We start from the raw sequence: 23867 nt of genomic DNA, 5'->3' as shown, positions 1-23867 counted from the left end.
GCCGTCGGCGCCTGTCAATAGTATCTCGCCGTGTAAATCTTTAACACTGTTAGAGTAGATTGCTTCCTAGGGATCCCATGAGATATAATTAGGGCCCCGTATCGGAGATACGGGTGCCCTATAGTAATCACTCTGTCTGTCTGTCTGTCTGTCCGTCCACAAATTTTGTTCCTGGCTGATAACTTTGGTATTTATTGACCTATGTACATGAAACTTGGTCAAGATGTTCAGTTCACAAAAATACACATTGAGGTAAAAAGTCAAGGTCAAACGTCAAGGTCATAAGGTTCAAAGGTCAAGGTCAAATTTTACATCTTTTCACTGATGAACATTTTGTTATGACATTATGAAGCAAAGTTGATCAGAATTAAACAATGAGTCAACTGACCAAAGTTCAAGGTCTTCGGGTCAGGGGTCAAGGTCAAATTTTGTAGCTATTCAGTGGTGAACATTTCGCTATGACATTATGAAGCAAAGTTGTTCGGAATTAAACAAAGAGACACACTGAGATAAAAAGTAGAGGTCAAAGGTCAAGGTAATTAGATTCAAAGGTCAAGGTCAAATTTTACATCTTTACACTGATGAACATTTTGTTATGACATGATGAAGCAAAGTTGATCAGAATTAAACAAGGAGTCAACTGATGAAAGGTCAAGGTCATTGGGTCAAAGGTCAAGGTTAAATTTTGTATCTTTTCACTGGTGAACATTTCGCTATGACACTTTGAAGCAATGTTGCTCAGAATTAAACAAGGAGTCAATTGACCAAAGGTCAAGGTCACTGGGACAAAGGTAAAGGTTAAATTTTGTACCTTTTCCCTGATGAACATTTTGTTATGACATTATGAATCATTGTTGTTCAGAATTTAACACAGAGTCAACTGATCCAGGTTACAGGGTCCAAAGAGTCAAGGTCAAGTTTTGTATTTTTCACTGATGAACATTTTGTTATGATATTAAGAAGCAAAGTTGGTCGGAATTAAAGAATAAGTCAACTGACCAAAGATCAGGGTCACTGGGTTAATGGTCAAGGTCTTTTGGGTCCAAAGGTCGAAGACAATGTGGATCTCTGACTTTGACCCTTGCTCTTGATGGAGGAGGTAAATAAGGTGAAATAAAACAAATCAAAGCTAACAAAAGATAATTGCACCGGTATTTACATTTCTGTTAGCCCAGCAAAATGTATATTTTGCTTCCTTGCGATTCTTTTTGAAGCCCAAATGTCAAACGTCAAGCTCAGCTACATGTATATGGACAGGTTGCTTCTTGGTGATTATGGGGGATATATTGCCACAAGACGGGGCCCTTACTGACCTGTCAGTGTTCTAGTTCTAGTCCAATGTGTTATGAGTTTGACTGTCTGAAGATATTTCTGTAATCTATTTTACAGGAACATTTTCTATGTCAGTTAGTACTGCTGTGGTCTGAAATAGAACAATTCTGTTGTCTCAGTCTGCAGCTAACCATTTCTCTCGGATGTCTTTAGTATTTATTATAAGTCAAACATGGTTTTATACTTTAAAACAAGTAATTCAGAGAGCAGGTCAATTCTGAAAATATTCAATGCTGCCATTATTACCAAACTAATCCTTTAGAAACAGAACACTTCATATAAAAACAAACTCAATAAGTATTCCTTGATAAGATTTATTTCTATGGTGCACATGTATAAAGATATATTGCCATACAAATGTATATATAAATATTATAAAACGTATATGATTGCATCAAACAGTGATATCACAATTTCTTAATACTTAATCCATATTAAAGTTTGGATGGACGGAATTATAGACAATTAATTTATACCTTGATAACAATGGACGGAATTGTGTAGATAGAACATACGTAATAAATAAGGGTTATGATCTGGTACGATCTACCTACTCTGGATCGTAACCCTTGCCTAGCCAAGATGCATGTATGGGTACATTTGTTCTCCTCCTGCCATTTCAAGTTAAGTTTTGATACAGACGAATTTTGTAAATTTTAGGCAGACTTTAATATTGATATGGTTCATTGCAGTGGTATAACAATTAGGATGTTAACCCTTTCACCCCTGTAGACCATAATGGACTTATCAATATCAATGCATGGTAGAGTCTACTAAAAGTTACATAGGGATGCAAGGGTCAAGATAGGAAGAGTCGAAAGTAAATACAACTTGTTTCTGTGGCAACGTTGTGTTTAATAACAAATAATCCGCCAGTAATGATATCTTTATGAATCTTCAAGTCACAAAAGCACAATGGTAGACCTCTCCTTTATGTTCGGCTCTGTTGAGTAAATGTTGTTGTGGAGTAATTTAAAATTATAGACAATCAACACATACGATTTTTATGAGATTTTGGCAGCAAGCCCAAATTTTGTTGTGCTCATTTCTGTTGATAATGGTTTATAAATAACAAAAACTATATTTAGACCAAACAGGATACAAATTTACACAAATCGCGCATCTAATGAATAGCAAACCATTTGATTGAAATGTATGCATCGTAAATGTTGATTAAATCTCGTTATTGAAATTATCTGAAACTCTTTTTGTAGACGTTATTTCTCCAAATCACACTGAAACTGCTGGGTTTTTTTTTGACAAACATTAACAAATTTGACATGGAATATAAAACTGTTTTCTTTTTTTGACTTGGAATATGATAGGGTAAGTTGAGAGACCGGTGAATGCTCCTGTTTATTCACTCCTGAAAATGTAATAAATATTGGCTATATGTGTTTCATATGGAGTGTGACTCCTTGCTAATTTACATGAAAAATCAAGTCCTCTATATTGTCAAAAATCGATATCTCAAATATTTCACTTGTTATCAAATAGATTAAGTCTGAATTTAGATTAACACTTATCATTATTTGACAGTATTACAGTAAAGTGATTGATAGAATATCAACATTTGAACAAGTAATCACATGACTATACACTATGTTTATGAACAAGGAGTTCCAGTGTTAGCAACATTTTGCTATTATATCACAGATAGGGTATTTATATATCATACACAATTTGCTAGATTGAGCACCAAAATCGTTTTCCAAGACAAATTCTTGTCGATTATGCTAGAAACGTTGAATTGAAAACATGTATGAACAGTTAATGGCTGGTGTTGCTTTTGGTAGGCTTTGATGGAATACATACAATTCCATGAAAAGGAAACTAAATGTAGCTATTTGATTATGTTGTTGGCCAACAATGGATATGAATTAAGAAAGTACAGGTATATTACAAAATATTAAGTATTTAAGCAGGCGTGCGGTTTTCACATTTAGTTTCGAATTTCAAAAAAAAGGTCGACTTCTAATATGAATTCAATGAAAGTCACATCTATCTAAAACATAGTGTTGCTTGTAGTCTCACACGGTACGTTTTGACCGGCTACAGCCATAATTGTGCTATTGGGCAACGTGGACAGTCTTCAGGTAACTCCCAAATTATCTTTCCGTCACTATAATTCTCTTTTAAGATTTCTTCACGTGAAACATTCCCCCCTTGTATTCCATTTCCACAACACACATCGAGGAATATTTGGCTGGTAAAACACCAACCTTCATTATCCACTAATGTACATCATTTAACGACATAATTTGCCTTATGGCACACGTTTTTATGAGGTTCAGATTAATCGTCTTCCTCTTCATCGTCCGTTTCCTCCACCTTTTCCCCCATGATGTCTTCTCCCAGGATTTCTAAAGACGGCGTATCTTTGTTAGCTAAACGAAGAACGACGACATCCGGGATATCGTGAAGTCCAAAGGTGATGAGCTGACCATCCATTGCGACTTTACAGCAGTTTATTTTCATGTCGGGCGTGAACACCGCTAATACCACCCCTCGCTCTAAGTCCCACACGGAGATGTCCCCAGCAATTACCACTGCCTGGGTACCTCCGTTTGTGACGAATATCTGGCTGTCCGCATTGAACTGCAGGCCGGGATAACCTTTTATCTTTCTCAGACCGTTGGCAGACATTGGATCCCAGATATGCAGTTCATTCTTACCGCGTCCGATAATGACTCTAGATCCGTCATTCAGGATTGCCAGCGCCATTACATTGCTCTCGTTTTTGAGACGCTTCTTTATCTGCCCTGTAGTACAGTCCCACATCGTCACATAACTGGTCTTTGTCTCCTCGTCGTAGTTCGGCAAGACGAGGAAGATGCCGTCCGGCGTCAGAGCAGCACTATGCAGAAACAACATTGAAAATGGAGTTTCGATGATGTGCAGATGCTTCTCGTTTACGATATCAAACACGCAAAGATGATGAGCGAAGTAAGATGCTACGGCAATGTTCTGGTTTTCACTTATGATGTATTGTTCGATTCCATTGTCTTTCTCTTTCTTAAGTTCCTCGTGACGTTTCCGCTCCTGGTCCAATTCATCCTCGCGACGTCGTTGTTTCGCCGATGATGATTCCGCCCGGCGATCCCAAGGCGTCATCACTTCCGTGGAGTTTCGAATGCTCAATACTCTGTCGGTACTTGATGGTGATTTTTGAACGATTTCACGGTTTGGTTTGATCCTCCGAACCACGTGTCCATTGACGAGACTCCAAACGACGAAGTGACTCCTGTTGTCCGACAGTCCAAGAAGATTCTCGTTGTCCAGCATGACATATTCATGTGCGGGACAGGGAGTGATATAACATCCGGTTAGTTTCTTTAGGTACTTCTTTTCTCTCAGGTCGTATATTAATACTGTTTGGAAAACAGGCCGGGAACTATCAGATGCACTGGAGAATCCGCGGTCGGACAGAATCACAACTCTGGTGTTTCTCACAATGACAACGTCTGCCGTTTCCGATAAACCTCTTTCTATCCTCACTGCGTTTTGCAAGATCTTAGCCCTCACCACGTTCCACACGCTTATTGGTCCGCTGTTCATTTGACGAGCGACTACATACCTCGGGTTGTTCACCATAGGAATAATCTGAGTAACACCCAGAGTCTTCTTCAGTTTCGGCATAGATTGATTCACTTTACCACTGAGGTTCCAGATTCTTAGTGTTTTGTCTCCCTTTGCTGCCGTCAAACAGTACTTAAAATCTACACAGGCCCCCATCAACGATACGCCAGCATGGCGGGCTAAGTGTTTGTGATCCTCCGTTTCTAGGTTCCAGATTGCAATGTCAGATGTTGACGTTTTTTCTGAAGAGCAAATGGCGATAACATGACTTCCCATGTAGTTAAGATGTAAACTTGTCATGTGGTCCTGAGTGCACCCTCTAACGCTCCGTAGGTAGTGACCTTTCTTCAGGTCAAACAGTTCAAGCTGGTGTATTTCGTGAAGGGTCATGTATTGTTGTCGACACGCAACAATGTAATAGTCCCTAGTCACCCCAAGACTGACTGCAGATGAGGATTTCTCATTGCATTTGAGCGTATGAATCACCTTTCCGGATCGCGCATTTTGTACAGTTGCCATATTTGCTCCCCTGAATGCATGTAACACTTTATCGTCAAAGGAACTCGAGGCAATCAGTAAAGAATTGTCTGTGTACACACTGTTGTCCTCAATCCTTGCTTCACAGACCATGGGCATAATCTGCCTCTTCAGATTCCATGTTCGCATTATGTTAATACCATCAAAGAGCGCGACTAGGTACTTGCCTTCCCCCGCCGTCCCAAGCACGGGTGGGTCAAGGTAATGATCGATGGTCAGAACGCATTCACTGAAGCGAATGTTCCACACACGTATGACGCTCCCCTCTACAGTGGCTACCAAAGCATTGTTCAGGGCTGGTATGATGGATCTGACGTTTGTTCCCGTTCCGTCTATAGTTTTCATGACTCGCCCCGTCCGTATGTTCCACAGTTTTATCGTATTGTCCGCAGATGCCGTCAATGCCTTCAGTCCTTCTGACGTCAGTGTCATTGCCGTGATTGGCTCAGAATGTCCAGATAATAAGTCAAACAGAATACCGCCAGGTTCAGACAAACACGAGATGGACGGGATAAGAGAAAGCAGAGACGGCGACTTTGCTTGATCATAAAACGAATGCAGATAGGGATATTTTGGAGGATCTCCCGCGGTTGCTGGAATGTCTCGAGCGATCATTCCATGCAGACGACCTATCATCTGTGACGCTAACTGTCGCGGGTCGTTTGTAAGTGCTGTTGCTGACAACTGAATTGTGTCCGATAGCGTCTTTAGATCGATGTCTGTCGGATCCACTTGCAGGCCTATTTGATATTCCTCAACAAGTGCTCGGAGAGAAGTGCCGCATAATTTGGCAAGTACCCATTCGAAATTGCATAGTCCTTGTGATTTATACAGTTCCGTCTGTGACGAATTCAACAAATGATGCGGTAGTTCGTTCACTCTGCGTAGATTGTACACTCGATCTGATCCGTCTTTGACGGAATCCTCAGGCTCGAAGTATAGGGGCTGCGACGAGACATGTCTCAGCATCCCTTTGTCATTTCCAGGGAAGGGTTTTTTCTTTGTTGCCCATTTTCCCAAGAAATACTCTGCCATTGCTTTGTGATAAGATGCGGCCTTGTCACGAGCGAGCAGGTATCTTTCCTCTGCAGCCTCTTTAAACTGTGCATGTGCCCACTGCAATGTTCTCATGCTCTGTGATTTTATCACAGTGATGTATTCCTGTAAATCGTCCCGAAGACGAACCCAAAGAATGGTTGGAAACCTACGGCGTGGTGGATGGTAGATGGACATAATGTCGTCCATGACAGCATCGTCCAGCGACAAAATGTCCACCATTTCATTGTTAGTTAATCCGTTCCGTGATGCGGTGATGTAGCCTAGGGCTCTGCGTACCAGGGGCTCGCCGTGTTTTGTCTCCAGCTTCCCAAATTTGAAAGAGGCTTGCTTTTTTACGTTGTCTCCAAATTTGATTTGGTCAAGCGCCGTTAACGATGTCCAAGACAGCGCATCTTGAAATGCGATCTTCAGAAAAAGTGGCATTGGACATTTCTTAAATGCGTCTACGAGACACTCAAACTGCTCACCCGTGAAGGTTTTATCATTTTTGTGAAGCCAATGTTCAAGGATTGTTATTGCATCTTGTTCCGGAAGTTCCGGGATTTCGATGTAGGCTTCTGATGTCTCGGGGATACTCTTTCTTAGGTTGTCAAAACATTCGTATTTATCATCTGGATTGGTAGACACTATAATATAGGCATTCTTAGGCAGTTCCTTCGGCAACCAGGTCAGTTTTCTTCCTTCGTGATCATCTGAAATTGTTTAATTGTTTATAGAGTACTACGGCATAACACATCTCTTTAATGATATTATAAACGATTCATTATTTTGTAGTCATTATTTGTGTTAAAGACAACATTTCCATATATATATATTTACATTCTGTATGCTTTGACCCATTGACAAAAATTACATTCATAAATGCATAACACAGGTGTTCATAGAATCTCAGCACGCGGGAACTGATAGTAACCTGATCACACTGCGTAGTAATACACTACAAAAACTACTCACTCGGAACGACCGACCTAGATGCTTAATTCTTACATCTTAAAATATTATTGAACTGTGCTTTGTGAAATATCCACGTATTCACGTGTCCTGTGCTACAAATAAACATTGAATATGGAACTACATTTTGTTGTGTTATTGTTGTTGACGGTTGCTAAGATCTCTCAGCATTAAATATTTAAATATTTGTTTCCTTTGTTTGATTTCGTTGTTTATAAAAATACATACTTTTATCATTTATTCGATAATTTCTCTTATACGTTTTGATACAAACTCCTTTTGTTGTGAGGTTATCATTTTTATGTTGAAAGAGTTTTAAAGTTACCTGATAGGCGATCTAGAGAATCCAGTATAATGACAATGGGATTTTCAGGTGTTGCCAGGGACAACCGGTGGGTGAAGTCGTTCATGAGACCTTTGTAATCCTGTTGGTAGAATACATTATTTTAGTAATATGTCTGTCTATATAACAAAATGTCTCTATGCAATGGATATATGAAATATGCTACGGCCTAATAGTTCATTACTAAACAAAACTATTGGTATATGGCGATCAACAGTGACAAATATTATTACGATATGGCAATAAACACTGTGAAATATATTCCCGATCATCAGTTAAGATCACTTATTCTCTGGGATTTTAATGCGGAAATTAAAGTCTCTATACGTATATGGTAACGAAATAACCGTGATTTAAAGTAAACACAATTGTGTTTTCTTTCTTTTTTAAGTTACTTTTTGGTTAGTACGGTTAATTTCTCTTAATCTGAACAGGTGTATCAACACTTTTTCCGGTGTGAGATGTCTTTGTCTCACCCTAGGGTTAAGACATGGGAATTCCCCAGTCATATTAATTGAATTGATTAATTAATTGAACACCAACACTGCATTACTGTAAACGTACATGTTTTAGCGGTCGTCAAATTTAAGCGCTTTCTGCGCTTTAAATATTGTGCTTAATTATGAATGCACTAATTGCAGTGCTTGTATATTGTTCTACATTGCAGGTTTTCCTGATGCACTAATTCTTAAATGCACTAATCTATTAAAATTCGATATTGTGCTTAATTTACAGTATATAGGCCGGCAGGGTAAGAGAAAATACATTGTTCATCCCGTTGAAGGTGGGATGTCGTGGATCTCAACACTTGGAGAATGCCCCTTAAGTTACCAAACACTCGGCAAGTGTCGAGTTTTGCAACTTAATATTTTTTTCCTTGGGGTTGAGATCAGCCTTTCTCACCCCAAAGGTACTGAATAACAACAGCAAATTTAAATCAAGAATATGTCGAGTTTCGGTAATAGTGTAAGATATACATAGAAATACTGGCAGAGGAAACTCACCGTTGGGACATCCTCTACATTGGTGCCGAACACCTGACACATCTGCAGACAGAGGTCGCGGAGGAGCGAGCGTACGTTTGTGGAACTGGTCGTGATTCCTATTACCCGCAACAGCACGCTCATGTTGTGTCTGAAACGGTAAGATATCGTTAGTTATGATTTGTCGTCACTAACCACCTACATAAATACAGCGGGTCGGTAAGAATGTAAGAGGACGAAAATAAATTCGACATATTCATGACAAAACCTGATGTGATTCCTTTACTTTACGCTCCTGGTATTATTCTGAATATATTTTCATCATAAGATAATCATTTGTACGTCATATAGCACACATCACTTTAATGTTGACAATTCATTGTTATATTGATAAACGGTCACTAGTGTAGTTACACGTAGTTATACGATCAGATAGCAGATGTATGATAGTGTTTGGTAACGTTTCGTACCCTCTGAACCACTTGTGTGTCTCCTTGGCTGTCTTGCAAAGAAGGGCAGTTTTACCACAACCCGCCTTGCCATAGAGAACCAGCGGAGACGGGCATTTAGACCTGAGGTAAGATTTCACCAACTGAAGGAGCTCCTTCCTCCCCTGGAAGTGCTTCGTTCTGTAGAACAGATGTAAAGGAATATACACTGATACTGACAAGCTGCTAGCTGTAAACAGGTACACAAGAACTTATTTTTCATCAATTAAAGCGGTGAATCTATAAATTATTTACATAAAAACGACTTCATTGGCGACTTTGACGCAGAAAAACAAATTTTTGATCTACGCATAATTGGCTATACACTTGTTTACGTCGACTGTTGATATTTTTAATCAGGTTGTTTTATTGATTATATTATTTTATGAATATGCAGTCTGAGAGGAAAATTCAGCACTTGTATTGAAATCGTTTTTACGTTCCACCTTTCTCGCGGCATGGCATTGGCGGGAACGCACTGAATTTTCAAATTCATTACAGACCGAAATATTTTTATGTTTGTTAATTCGTTCGAGGAAAACTATAGATTATCTCAGATTAAATTGAAACATATTCTCTTTTTGAAACTACATAAAGAACTCGTTCCTCAACGTTCTTCGAACATATTTATTGTAGGCGTCAAACGCATATTGTTCTAGATTGTTCGTGGAATAGATAATAAGAGGTATATATAAGGAGCCATACGTAATATAGAATGTATTCAGTTCCGATACGTCGAGCAGATCATCAAAAACTATATCAATTACTCGCATGAAGAGAAAGAAAAAAACTTAAATAAGCAAAACATATATTTATATAAAAAAAGGAGTAAATCAGTATGAGTGCGTATAAGTACCTTTCTTGACAAAATGCCACATGCTGTGACACCTCGTCGAACAGCTTAGTTTTGTCGTCCACTTTTCGTTTTCTCTCATCAAAGTAGATGCATAATTGCTTCTTCAGAGTTTCCGTGACCTGTTTGCACATGCGCTCTATGTAATGTTGGTGAGACCTATGACCTCCAATGATCACTCCTCCTGCTGCCCATTCGACATCGTACGGTAGGATGTTTGCCACTCCAACCTGTTATAGGAACGTGAGAAAGCCTTATTACGTAAACTGTTAGTGTTGTACACATAAATGCCAATGGTTTGATGTGTAAAGCATGTGTAAAATGCATCTTTTTTATATATAAATCATTTTATAATGAAATCAGAGTAGAAGCGCTCAAAACCCCAAATAACTTCTTCGTTAATTTAAAACGCTCCAGATTTTGTTTTCTATTATAGCACTTGTAAAATTTTACTATTTGAAATTTCCTCGCAGTGTCTTACCTTTGTAGGCAAAGTCTCCAGTTTGAGATCTTGGATGATGGATGACTGAGTTTTGTCGAGCGCGTGAGGATTTTCCTTGCTTACGTCCACGAAGTCTGTTGCCGCGCTGTCGTTGAGATTCCGGCTGATGTCAGTGATGGTCCGCTGAACCACGAGACAGTGGTTGTCAGACGCATCCGTCTCTAGGATACCATGCTCGATCTCGAGACCAATCACTGTGCGATAAATTGTAAGGTGGTTTGTTAACTAATAGTTTGTTGGACAGTTTTTCATTAAAACCTGTATAGTGAATACAATATTCAAATTGAAACACGCATAAGGCGATATATCTGTTTTAACCCGAGGCAATATCTCATTTTTCTAATTGAATTTTGAGTTCAGATTTACGCTTTGTTTGTTGTATACACATCACATCGTAAGCATGGGCCTGGTATTATAAACCAGATAGAATACTAGGTCAGATTAATGGGTGATTTGTTTTCTTGTAGGTGAATCTAGTTGATATCAGTGATTGGTATATGTTTTGTTATCATTGATATAACTGATATAAACATTGTAAGGTTTGATACGTTTTTTCAATAAAACAGAATATATCCCATAATTGTTATGTCACATTCCCTACGGAGTACTTACTAGTGGAGAAATATTTCTTTCTTGCAAAAGGATCGGTGATCACCATGGGTGCGAATTCGTCAAACACCCCGCGGAGTTTCTTTGTCACCTCTGTGAAAGAGTTCTTAGCTGCATCCCTCTTCTTCGCATTGGCAAACTCTTTGTAGTGGGCACTGAAAAATCGAGAAACTAAACCAATATATTTCCTATTCGGTACCAAGATGTTTGAAATGTTTTTTGTAAATATTATACATCACTTGAATTGCTGTCACATAGATCCTTAACTTTAACTGATGGACAGTTAGGAGTGCTATGAACCTATTTGAACTGATTCTGTATCTGACGAACCACTGACCTGATATTATCTAGCTTGTATACCGGGGGTATGCAGTTCTCGTCTAGACTGTACCATTCCTTTAGGATTTCGGGATCAGTCAAGATTGCTTCCTGCTCCTTGAGGTTTTTAAGGGTCTGTGCCTCAGCCTTTGCCAAATCGGCGTTCTGCCTTCTAGTCTTTGCAGGCGATGATACACCCGATCCTTCGGGCCTCGTACTGCCTTCCTTTTCGCTGGAGTGATCTGTAGCATCAGTGAGGACACTCTCGGCATCCTGACGCTGTCGTTCACGCTCGGCTCGTGCAGACGATATTTCATCTATTTGCTCTTTTATAAGGTCAATCTCTCTTTGACGGAAGTCTTGGACAAAGTCGTAAAAGGCGTTGAACTCCTCTACTGGTATATTTGACGGCAGAAGATATGGTCCGTACTTATCTCCCAATAAAAGCTGACAAAACAGACAAAGGAGAGAAACATTACTGTCTTGCTCGTGCAACTTTCGATAGTTTTTAATTCAAACAAACACCAAAAAAAGAGAACGATAACAAAATAAAATAAATATATATCATGACCATTTTTGTACCAAGATTGCAATAATACTCACGAGTATGTTGACACCTGGGTTGGACTCGAGACACCTATTGATGGTGGTCAGGCAGGTGCCGGGGTAGGAGTGGTCATCCGTCACAGTGTCCGTCATGCCCCAGTGAAGGTCATACAACTCCAGCTCGTACCCCCGGGCCGCGCAGTATTCCCTCAAGTCTAATGATACCGTCTCCTCAAATGCTGTCTTCTCCGCCAGTGTGTCTGTGTATATGGGAAAAGCAAATAACTTTCATTTATTTGATACAAACTTGTACAAAATGGACAAACTATATATATATATGTTCATAAACAAGATATAATACAGAACTGCTCATCAGGCGTGAAATCAATATAGTTCTTTTAAAAACAACCATGTGTATATAAATGAACGTTTCGAAAGATTTCGAATATTTCCTATGCTATCATTATCGTGCCATTGTATAGAAATACGTAAATATGGCATTACCTGTAAAACCGGAACTGATATAAATCGGAACGACTGTACTCTCTGGCTGACACATCCGGTGCACATGTCCTTTCAGAATATCTGTCATTCTATCCCCCGTTGCATACTGAGAGTCCGCGCGGGTCAAAGGTCGTAACACGCACGGAGTTTGCACGGGACTAACACTAAGTTTTCGGAAACTTTCTATCACTTCCGGTTCGGGACTCTCTCCTAATTGTGTTTTAAGTCTTGTTAAGTCAAACAATTCATCATCATCGTCATCCTCCTCCACATCAGATGGCTCATCATCAATTACATCCTCTCCTGCCTTTTTCTCAGACTGGTCGCCTTCTTTTGCAGAAGATTTAGAATGAGCTTTTTTACCTATCGTGTCTATTTTGCTTTTCACATTTTCCTTTGATTCACTATTTTCTTTTGATTCACCATTTTCTATCATACCTTTCTTGTCTGTAGTTTTATCGACACCATTTTGTTTCGACACTTCATCCAAAGAGATAGTGACAGAAGACACACGTTTTGAACGATGTGTCGCCGTGTCACTTTGATTGTCAGTACTCTCCTTCCTAGTTACATCCCTCTTGTGAATGCTGTCCTGCAAATGATTACCATGGCTACCGTTGATGTCATGTCCGTTCACGTGACCGTTGTGCTGTCCATTGTGTAACACTTTCGATTTTTTAATCGACGGTTTACGTTGACTCTGCTTCATTGTTAATTTTTCACCAGTGTCAGAATATTTGTTGAATAGTTCGTTTTCATGATTCTTTGGCTGCAATATAAAAACACGAAACGTTTTTGCTTTCTTCATCAGTAGCATTTCATCGCAATGGCAGAACAAATAAAAAAAACTGTAAATTTCTGTATATTTATATATTGAATTATATTCGTTCTTTTGTGAAGTAATGAATCAGACAACATGAACATATTTTAAAACATCATATATATTGCATACATTCCATAGTTTTAGAAAGTCGTTCGTTTGAAAAAAAAAAAATAGATTATCACCTTCCCTGTACGTCACATGTTCGGGAAAATGCTAATGTGGTAAAATCAGTAGATATCTTGGGCTGTGAAAGTTTATTGATGACAGATAATGAAATTATATAGCTGAAGATCAGGTGATGGTGACGCTGTAAAATGTTTAAGAGTAGATTATAGATTCACTGGTCGAGAACCCTAGTGAAGTAGTGTATTGGTCACCAGGACGCATCTTTACAGTTAATCCGGATACTTAGGATCTGCATTGGCGCATCAACTTTGATATGTACTGTTAGGGAGACTGAGATTTGTCTACTGAAAAATCTAACGATTGATATGTTAACGTCGGATATTGATAAAAGGCAACAAGGATATCATAAAATGTATGTATGTATTAAATTTATGTAGTAATGAAAATAATAAAGTATCATTTTCTGGAGCTTATTTTCGCTCCGGTTAAATACATTTATGTATTTATTTATAATCATTTTTTTGTTCGAATTATTGTCTCCCTTTGTCGCACCTCCTATAGTTTGTGTTTAAACTTTGATCGATTTAGGGTTCACTCACCATCTTCACACTGCCCATCCTCTTTGCGTTTGCCCAGTCCTGGCCTTCCATAAGGGACAACTCGTCTGCGGACGGATCCAGGGCCGGGTTCATTCTCTGTTGTAATCGTTTGTTCATCTTCCTCTGTTAAACAAGGTGTGTAAATCGTGTGTCAGACAGCAATGCTCGCAAACTTAGACTGGACAAGTCCAATAAAAACAAAACTTCCATTTTGATGTCTATTATGTCTTAATGTAACTCTGGTAACCACTTATAGCCTTCAAAATGATGATAGAACTAATATAAAGTTCAAATAAAACCAATGGAAAGTAAATGAAATAATGAGATAGTAATAGACAATATAGATAACGGAGCAGACTATTTGTGTTATAACATTGATTTAAAACTGCTGCTTTGGTCATCAATCTTAAACACATTATATCTTTGCCTGGGTTTTAGAAGCTTGGTCAACTAAACGTATTCGAGGACCCTGAACATGAATTTATTAATGAACCAATTTACAACATGATTACTAATCTTTTGTGAATACTTTCTTAACTGTCTACTCAATAATAGTGTGACGATACCTATGGAGTTAATTTGAGAAGTTGAATGTTTATCAAAATAAATATTCTACAGTTACATTTCTTTTAACGTTGGACGACATTTTTATTGAACCGTCTATGATCATTTATATTGAGACTACTGCAATTGTACGGTGTGTTTTTCGTATATATTTATATGGCAAACCATTTATTACAACATATTTAGCTTTCTCGTTGATTTGGGTTGAGTATATATTACATCGTATGATTGCAGTGGCGCAGAGCGACCTGTCTTCGCTGGTAGGGCTCTCCCCAACCCTAAGGTAGCGCACTTTGAGTCACTGCAACCTACATGTTAATAATAATAAGAAGGGTAGTCTCACAATAATCTAATGTCGATATTGATCCCTATTACAAGTGGGTGGTTTTTTTTATGTTAAACAAACTATTTTAAGTTCTAGGAAACAGCCAACTGCAAGTATTTTACATGTACCAATGGAATTGATTTATATTTTGTACAAGTATTTGATATGTATTAATGAACATAAATGTAATTGTGATATGTGACACTTAAATAAACAAATTGAACTTGAACGTGAACTATATTATTGGTATGTGATTTGTTAAACCAGTGGACCAGTGACGACCTACCCTAAGATGGTTGACGATTCGTTTGTCCACGTCCATGCTGACCTTCTTGCTTTGTAGCTGCCAGTGACTCTCAGCAGCCTGTAAGTACAACACTTCTGTACAGGAAACACCCCAAGAGTCGAAATAATTCACTACATACGTTTCTATATCCATAGGAACATATATTTTATCCTAATTGCAAAATTCCTGGACTAGAACTAACGAGTACGATGTATTTTGACAGTCAGACATCTTATTTCTCCGGAATACACCTACGTGTTGGTCACGTGTACTGCTAAAATAATCGATAGAAACACGAAGTAAATACTTATCTAAATTTTCAGTAATTCGATGTAGAAAGCCATTAAAACAGCATGTGACCATTTCGGCGATTGAGGACTCATGAATGTTGCTCAAGGTCAAACGTATATGTGTGAAGTGTTCTTATATATCTATTCCGTCTTTTCGTATTGCAGAGTTATCTGCTCTTGTGAGCAGGTATTGATTGTTAAGTCATTAGTTTGTGTGAGAAAATTACGTCGTTTTCTCAAAATTTATGACGTTACTCTCACAAACAAATGACGTAATAATCAATACCTGCTCTCAAGAGCAGATAACTCTGCAATACGAAAAGGCGGAATAGAAACACTGAAATTTCGAAGCGGTGCCTTTGTGAAACCCTTCATAACTAAAATAATATACCATATAGAGATGTCACCGGAATATGTTGGAATGCATCTAATTTTCCAATGAGATATATACTGGTGTCTCACAGGAATATTTTCATTTTCAGAAGATACAATTTAATATAAATATTTCATATCGACAGAATACAGAAACACATGATCCAGCAGACGAGTTAAGTAAATGTAATAGTCTGCTTCAGTTTTACTAACATTACATCATTTTTTTGCAGAGGAAAATTACGCTGGAAAACCCTAGTTCGTAAAACTGGGGTCTGGCTTACTGTACTGCAGTGATGCCATGCGTACCTATCACTTACATTCTTTTGACTTACAATGTACACTACAGCGATGATTTCTTAAGTGTACCTATTATATTCATCACAATGATAACTATTACTCGGCCATTAAAGTTATCTCCTTCGCTATACTTAACAAACATTATATTAACCTTCCTCGGATTACTTATAGTGATGATAAACTATTCGGACAGTATATTAACTTCCCCCGGATTACTTAAAGTGATGCTATACTATTTGGTCATTATATTTACCTCCTCCGGGTTCCCTTGGAGTGTCTGTAAAGTCCGGGGCTGCCGTTGGAAGGTTGGCTCCCGCTCAATTGGCAGAGGAGGAAACACTGTTGCCTTTTTCCGGCCATCACTAGCAGCCTGCAAGAACACATACATTGGTCAGTGCCTATGGATAATATATTACATATTTTTGTATGTATGACACTGCTTGGTCCAAGTAGATGTATTATTAAAATACATACTTCACCATGTTTGACAATCTAATGACACTCAGACATTCCAATATAGCTAAACTGATCAGATAACGTCTGCCACTTTTATTTCCTATTTCCTACACCTAAGAAATTGATTCAGATTCATGAAACTGTTAACTATGTCAAAACAAATAATTTATATGACCATTAATGTCAGGGCATTGAGATGATGTACCTGTTACCCTAATTTGGATTAAGAAGAATATCGGTATACGTATACAGTATACAGAATGCTGCAGGTATGTGCTTTCAATCAGTCGTCAAAGGTATCTTTTAAACCATTGTTATGTAGAGAACAAACAGATGAACTTTCGCTGTTTACGTGTGACCTCGAACAGTTGTGTAATTATAATGTTGATAAGGTACATATAAGTGCTATTAGCCTGACCTTGTTCGTTAGGAATGTTTTAGTACACTACTGTTGTCTACATCTCGTTTATTGATCAGGTATATGTTTACGGTACTCGTTAGGATAATGGAACAATTAGCGCTGAAATTGACACCCGCGATGTAAAACTAATGACAAACCTCACCTGATTGTCTTTCTTTAAACACTTATAATACAAAACACGTACTAGTACTTACTGCACGGCAAGGTATTCGATTATGTGTACAACGACACGTGCTTGTCTACTTAACCTTTTCATGACGTGTCCATTTAGAGTCAATTTCCATTAAGAACATATAGCTAATAGAACAGACTTTATACAACAAAAAGTCATTAGTTACTACCCAGGTTCTACCTTGTTATGTTTCCATAAAGTTTGTTTGGGAGTTCGAGATCCTGCAACGGTTAACGGCATCTGCTGTAAATGGCTATCGATGTCATTCAACCAAACATTTATACTTACATTGAAAGTGCCTTTATTTAACTTTATTTAAATAATTTTGGTATTTTTTTAGACCAAAATTTGGCACACTTACACGAAACATGACGCTTTACAATTATTTATTTTTTTTACAGTTTTTCCATGAAATTAACAATCCAAATTATAGATAAGGAATGTATATTTGGATTGTGATAAAGACTAACCATGGTTATTTATACATGTTTCTAGAATAAGAACACTTAACTTGAAACTACATCACTTTCGTTTTGAAGCAATGACGAGCACCCAATGATTTTACACCAAATCATAAACTGTGGGACTGTTGGTTATATATTTATAAGTGAGCAGATTGCAAATATCACATTATATTTTTACAGGTATAACACCTAGTGTCAATTGTCATATATAAACATGTCTATTGTCTGGTTATATGAAACATAAACCAACATACTCAATTCATAATAACTACAAAAATACACCCAAGTATGAATCACTATGTTTAGATACCTTGTAATTACTATAAATAAAAGTTCACGAGGGAAATGATCTGTTTGCGTCTACCCAAATATTAATCTCCCTTTGTAACACTGTGCTTCTTTATTGTTAAGTGTGAAATCTAGGTATTCAGGATCCTGATAATTTAAAACCTTTATTGTCAACTATTATAACTGAAAACTAATTTCATTTCGAGGGACAACAGTGGATCTATCAAAAAATAGTTCACTTGAAGGGATAACTAATGCATATGTTAAAATAAAATAATTGTCATGTGTATGGTTTTGTTTTGTAAAATTGTTAGTATTTTGTATTTTTTTCAAGCCAAAACTTTTGGAGAGAAAACAATTAACAAATGTTATTAATCAGGAATAAGCACATTTATCGAAATATTTACTGGGAATCAGAGATGCTAGGACTGACGAGGTTCTTTAACCTCGGTGACAGTGTAGCTAGTGGGAATACACAGAGTATAAATCATTGGCGTTACCGGTACTTCAGACTGCATACTGGCAATCCTTTATTAGCAATCGATCGCCCAAACTAATAAAAATGATATTAAAAATGCGGTATGTAATCCGAATAAAAATATTGATGATCGTTTCGCCTGTCTAAGCTTTAATATCCCCTCGTGTCGTACAACTACGGATACAGGACCAGGTACCGTCATATGAAACGGCACACGTGCGTGTCTTCCTGTTATATAATACGGCACGAAATGATGAGTAGAATGCACCAGACTGGGTTAACTGTGTTCTCCGTTTTATCATACGACTTGTGCAATAGAATACATAATTCGGGTGGAGCAGGAATTTACAAATAGATTACCACAATCAATCCAGCTTAAAACTTCGTATAATGGAAATGTTTTTCTTGAGCATTGCAGTGTGACTAATTTGCCTTTTAAATGTCGTATTCGCCAGCAGTCATGAGGTTTAATGTGGTTTAGGGTAGCGGACATTTTGAGGTATTCAAATATCCACACGATGGAGCCGGTACAGGGCACGGCGTGTCACCATAATGTGTGGAGAGGAACAACCAAAATGTAAAAAATTGTCCCAAAGAAATTTAAGTAGGTAGCTACGCAATATGTAATACAACGGACAAAGACTGACCGATTTCACTAGTTTACTATCGTGGCTGTTTTTATATAATGTTTTGCCTGTTCTGTATACATACATCTTATGCTTGAGCACGGAGTCGGCGACACAACAGTATTAAATTGCAGCATGTTTTATTTGTGCTCTAGCTATAAGATCTAGAACTATGTTTTCATGTCCCAAGCTTATCATGTTTGCTTAGTGTGGTAAGTGGTCCCTCAATCAGATTCATCAAAAGACGAACTGTTGTACAATCTATTGAAGTGTCCAGAAAATTACTCCCGTACGTGTTTGATTCTTGTTTTATGTTCTAAATTTCACGGTATATGATCCGAATGCTTTAAATGTTTTAAGTTCAATTGCATCACGTTTTGAGCCCAGCCATGACCCATGCTGCGACAGCAATGAGTTTAGTCCATACGCTGTCACATAAAGTCAAATGTTATTTATTTATTAAACTTCAAAGACATGCAGAGAAATGCAATTCAAGTTCATAGAAGGAAAATGACATTTCTGACATCTGCGACAAATGCAACTTTTTATTTCAGCTGTCTAGTTTGAACAGAAGTTAAGACATCATACACATGTATACTGGAACATCTGCATGATTTACATATTCTAATAATTTGTTGTGTCTAAATGAATTTTATGTTCATAGTCGTAAAACTCATATAAATATATTTATAATTAATTGTGCCTAAAACGCCGACAGATTGCATGATGTGCTGTGACACAGGTTATCTGATGTTTTAAGCGTTTGGAAAACTTCCAGCTAAGAAACCAAAACCCTTCGATCAACAAACTACATAAGTCAACTAAAGAGGCGATATTATACAGTGAATATAAATAACAAACATAAAAAAGCCATGAGTATTATTACATAGTCAGTATCAGACAAGTGCTTATTTTACTTACAATATACGTAAGCAACATGAGTATTATTGCATAGTCAGTGTCAGACAAGTGTTTATTTTACTAACGACAAACAATATTCATAAACAACAGGTGATATGGTTATTACGGTTACAACTTAATTGGGTACATCATGTTAAACATGATTTATATAGAATGGGTTTTAATCATATCTGGGATGTTCAATATGTTCAAAGTGAAAAAAGCTGTATGGAAATGTATACTCAACGTCTGCATGACATATTTATTCAAGAATTACATGATGCATTCGAAACATCTTCTAAATGTTATTTATATAGGCATCTTGTCGATACTTTTAATATCCAATTCTATTTAGCAAAGCCTTTAACTTCTATTACCAAAACATTGTTCAGTCAGTATCGCATGCAGGCGCATTTCCTTAACATCGAATCTGGACGTTATAATGGGGTTCCGAGAGGTCAAAGAATATGTTTAGCTTGCGACAAATATGATATAGAAGATGAGATACATTTTATTCTTATTTTTCCTGCTTATTCTATACTGAAAAACACATACATTAAGCAATATTACTACCGACGCCCCAGTGTGTAGAAATTAATTGAATTATTGTCATGTAAAAAATATTAAAAAAGTTACGTAGATGGGGTATTTATTTAAAATATGCTACCGCCAAAAGAAAAACCCTCGTGCAGTAGTATTGCTAAAGTATGTATTCTTTTTTATGTGATAAATGCTTATATGTAATTGTCCTCCGCCATATTGAAAATTAAAACATGTTTTGTGTTCTATGTATACATTAACCTATAGGCTGTGTTGCATTCGGAAATATAAAAAAAAAATGAAAACTTGATTACATACAATCAATTTGTGACACTGAACTTTATAAACAACATACGTAAACAACAGGGGAATATTACATATTGTTATTGTAGAAGGCTATTAATCATCCATACTAAAGCATGTTTTATTATCATATGTAATGAAGTACGTTTTGACAACTGTGTTAACATTGCATTGTCAAATAAAAATATATCAGTAGGAACAAGTTAAAAGCCAGTTTTATCCAAAAAAAGGAATTTTAAGTCAGAAAGATAATTCCTTTTAGTGTGAGAACGTTATATAACGGGTTTGATTGCTCAATAACAGAACAAACGTTTCACCATGTATCATATCCTGTGTAGCCGTTAATGTTATTTACTATTTCAATAATGAGGATGAGATTTTGGTCGATCCTTTGAATCATTAAAATGCGATTGAAATATTGCATTATTAAGTAATTCAGATGTCACCGTTCCAACTTGCCATCTTGAGTATGTTTTACTACGTTGCATGAGAAATTATTCATTCATACAAACAACGTTTTGTCACGACATAATTAATGGACGCCTGTAAAAACAATATCACGAGACGAGATGTTCACTGGTTACGAACCACACGACATGTTGCAACTCCGTAGGCAGCAATACTCGTACACTTAATTATTGATGGCGGAATGTCAAGGTCGTCTGTAGTATTACAAAACGAAGCGAGTGCCAGTTGATCCGATCCTTCTAAGCCTTATTGTCTTGTGATAATCACATACATTAATACGCTGTCTGCAGTATATTACCTCACTATCTTGTGATAATCACTCAAATTGATGCACAGTTTGTAGTATATTACCGCACTATCTTGTGGTAATCACTCATATTGATACACAATTCGTAGCATATTACCTCACTATGTTGTGATAATCACTCATATTGATACACAATTTGTAGCGTATTACCGCACTATGTTGTGGTAATCACTCATATTGATACACAATACGTAGCATATTACCGCACTATCCTGTGATAATCCCTCATATTGATACACAATTTATAGCATATTACCGCACTATCTTGTGGTAATCACTCATATTGATACACAATTCGAAGCATATTACCTCACTATGTTGTGATAATCACTCATATTGATACACAATTTGTAGCGTATTACCGCACTATGTTGTGATAATCACTCATATTGATACTTAATTTGTAGCGTATTACCGCACTATCTTGTGGTAATCACTCATATTGATACACAATTTGTAGCATATTACCGCACTATCTTGTGGTAATCACACATATTGATACGCTGTCTGTAATATATTACCGCACTATCTTGTGATAATCACACATATTGATACCCTATCTGTAGTATATTACCGCACTATCTTGTGATAATCACACATAATGATATACTGTCTGTAATATATTACCGCACTATCTTGTGACAATCATTCATATTGATACACTGTGTTTGTAGAGTAGACATATATCATAAGGTAATACGATAAGTTAATCTCTATACCAACTCTACAGGTTCCAGGTGGTGAAATGCTTTTAGAGTAATATATCATCAAGACAATTAGCTAATTAGTACGGTGTACCTTAAAAGCATTTCAAATAACTTCAAAGAAGTAACTATAACAAAAAGAGGATTATTCTGACTACAGGAAGCTATTTCACCCATACATATACAAGTTTTATGAGAAATAGAATTCAGATCTTCATACAGGTATATAAACTTTACACGCATGCTTACATTAAAATTGCGTAACTTCATACTGATCATCAATATCGAGTCCCTGTATATAACAAAACACTTTAACAAATTCCTGATATGCACAAACACTTCATATATAACCCAGGTGGTAGTTAACGACAGTGTATATAGCCACGTATAGTAGTACACTAAACAGTACGCGCCCACTATGAATACAGACTAAACGACATTTAATATTGAATTACAGTTTGTAAACTATTCTGACATGTGACATGTTTTCAACTAGCAATTTAAAACTATTTACGTATTCCTATGCAACAGCTTCATTATAAAGAATAGCTTTGTTATACATGTCATTATATAAATTAGTATTATGTAAATGTCCTTCGAATTTAGTTCAATGGTACTTATGGTATATATTCGACGCCATTTTTTTGATTATCTGAATAGAAATGTTTAGAAAAGTTTACAGATAATGCACCATGTATTTATTATGGTAGGATTTCTATATCATGTCCGGGATATCGATATATTCTCTAACAATTATCCTAAAACGTTTTATATATCATATATATCAGAAACATTTATCGGGATCCGTGTATGAGACCTGCTGCACTACCCTGTAAACTGTTTATCTAAGTCAGTACTTGTAATACAATATATTATTTTGCATCAAATACACAGGTGTGACTATTGTCTAATATGAGTTGAAGGTATTAAACGAAACGATCCAGACAAGTGTTATAAGAAGGTGCACACCAAGAGGAGAAGTGATTCTATACGTAAATGTTACATCTAACATAAGGTTTTTCTGCACGTTTTGTCTTGTTGAAATGATGACGTAAGAGTTGATTAAAGTTTAACTTTGAACTTTAATAAGAGATAACTTTTGACTTGACGGCGGGATATACTGGGGTGTCCAAAATAAACCCGATGTGTTCCGTACAGAGTCTAGAACCTAACTGATTTACAATACAACATATCACAGTTAAATACATGTACGTACAATAAAGGTACCTGAGGTTTAAGTGACAGGTGTCGCTAATTGTTAGATCAATTACCCGTGGTCAGTGTCCACGAGGTAAAGGATATTACACTAATCCTGTTGCGTAATGTTGCGTAATGTGATGGACAAAGGTAATGCTTTATGAAAGTAAGTTTACAGAGAGTACGTACTTAGGGATATACAAACTTCACACATGAGTCTTATCTCAAATGTCACAAAGGATATACAGTAATTA

At 37.0% G+C, this 23867-nt stretch overlaps 1 protein-coding gene across 4 annotated transcripts in view; it reads right to left on the bottom strand.

Annotated features, from left to right (window-relative positions):
• Positions 1-1637: 1637 nt before the first annotated feature.
• The window catches only part of LOC110459901, an 82807-nt gene continuing 60577 nt past the window's right edge, over positions 1638-23867 (bottom strand). For all 4 annotated transcript variants that reach the window (XM_021512381.1, XM_021512382.1, XM_021512380.1 and 1 more), the window contains exons 2-14: positions 16543-16659; positions 15328-15405; positions 14153-14275; positions 12605-13373; positions 12158-12360; positions 11574-12001; positions 11240-11391; positions 10607-10821; positions 10129-10355; positions 9255-9413; positions 8806-8935; positions 7784-7883; positions 1638-7199 (exon numbers count right to left, since the gene is read on the bottom strand). In XM_021512381.1, coding sequence (XP_021368056.1) covers positions 3628-7199; positions 7784-7883; positions 8806-8935; positions 9255-9413; positions 10129-10355; positions 10607-10821; positions 11240-11391; positions 11574-12001; positions 12158-12360; positions 12605-13373; positions 14153-14275; positions 15328-15405; positions 16543-16659 — 6273 coding nt within the window. In that variant the 3' untranslated portion in view covers positions 1638-3627. The remainder of the gene's footprint in view (positions 7200-7783; positions 7884-8805; positions 8936-9254; positions 9414-10128; positions 10356-10606; positions 10822-11239; positions 11392-11573; positions 12002-12157; positions 12361-12604; positions 13374-14152; positions 14276-15327; positions 15406-16542; positions 16660-23867) is intronic.

Source organism: Mizuhopecten yessoensis, unplaced genomic scaffold (genome assembly GCF_002113885.1).
Source record: "Mizuhopecten yessoensis strain PY_sf001 unplaced genomic scaffold, ASM211388v2 scaffold10275, whole genome shotgun sequence".
NCBI classification, from domain to species: domain Eukaryota; kingdom Metazoa; phylum Mollusca; class Bivalvia; order Pectinida; family Pectinidae; genus Mizuhopecten; species Mizuhopecten yessoensis.
The sequence above is the reverse complement of the archived record's forward strand: the minus strand, read 5'-3'. Positions and strand labels throughout refer to the sequence as shown.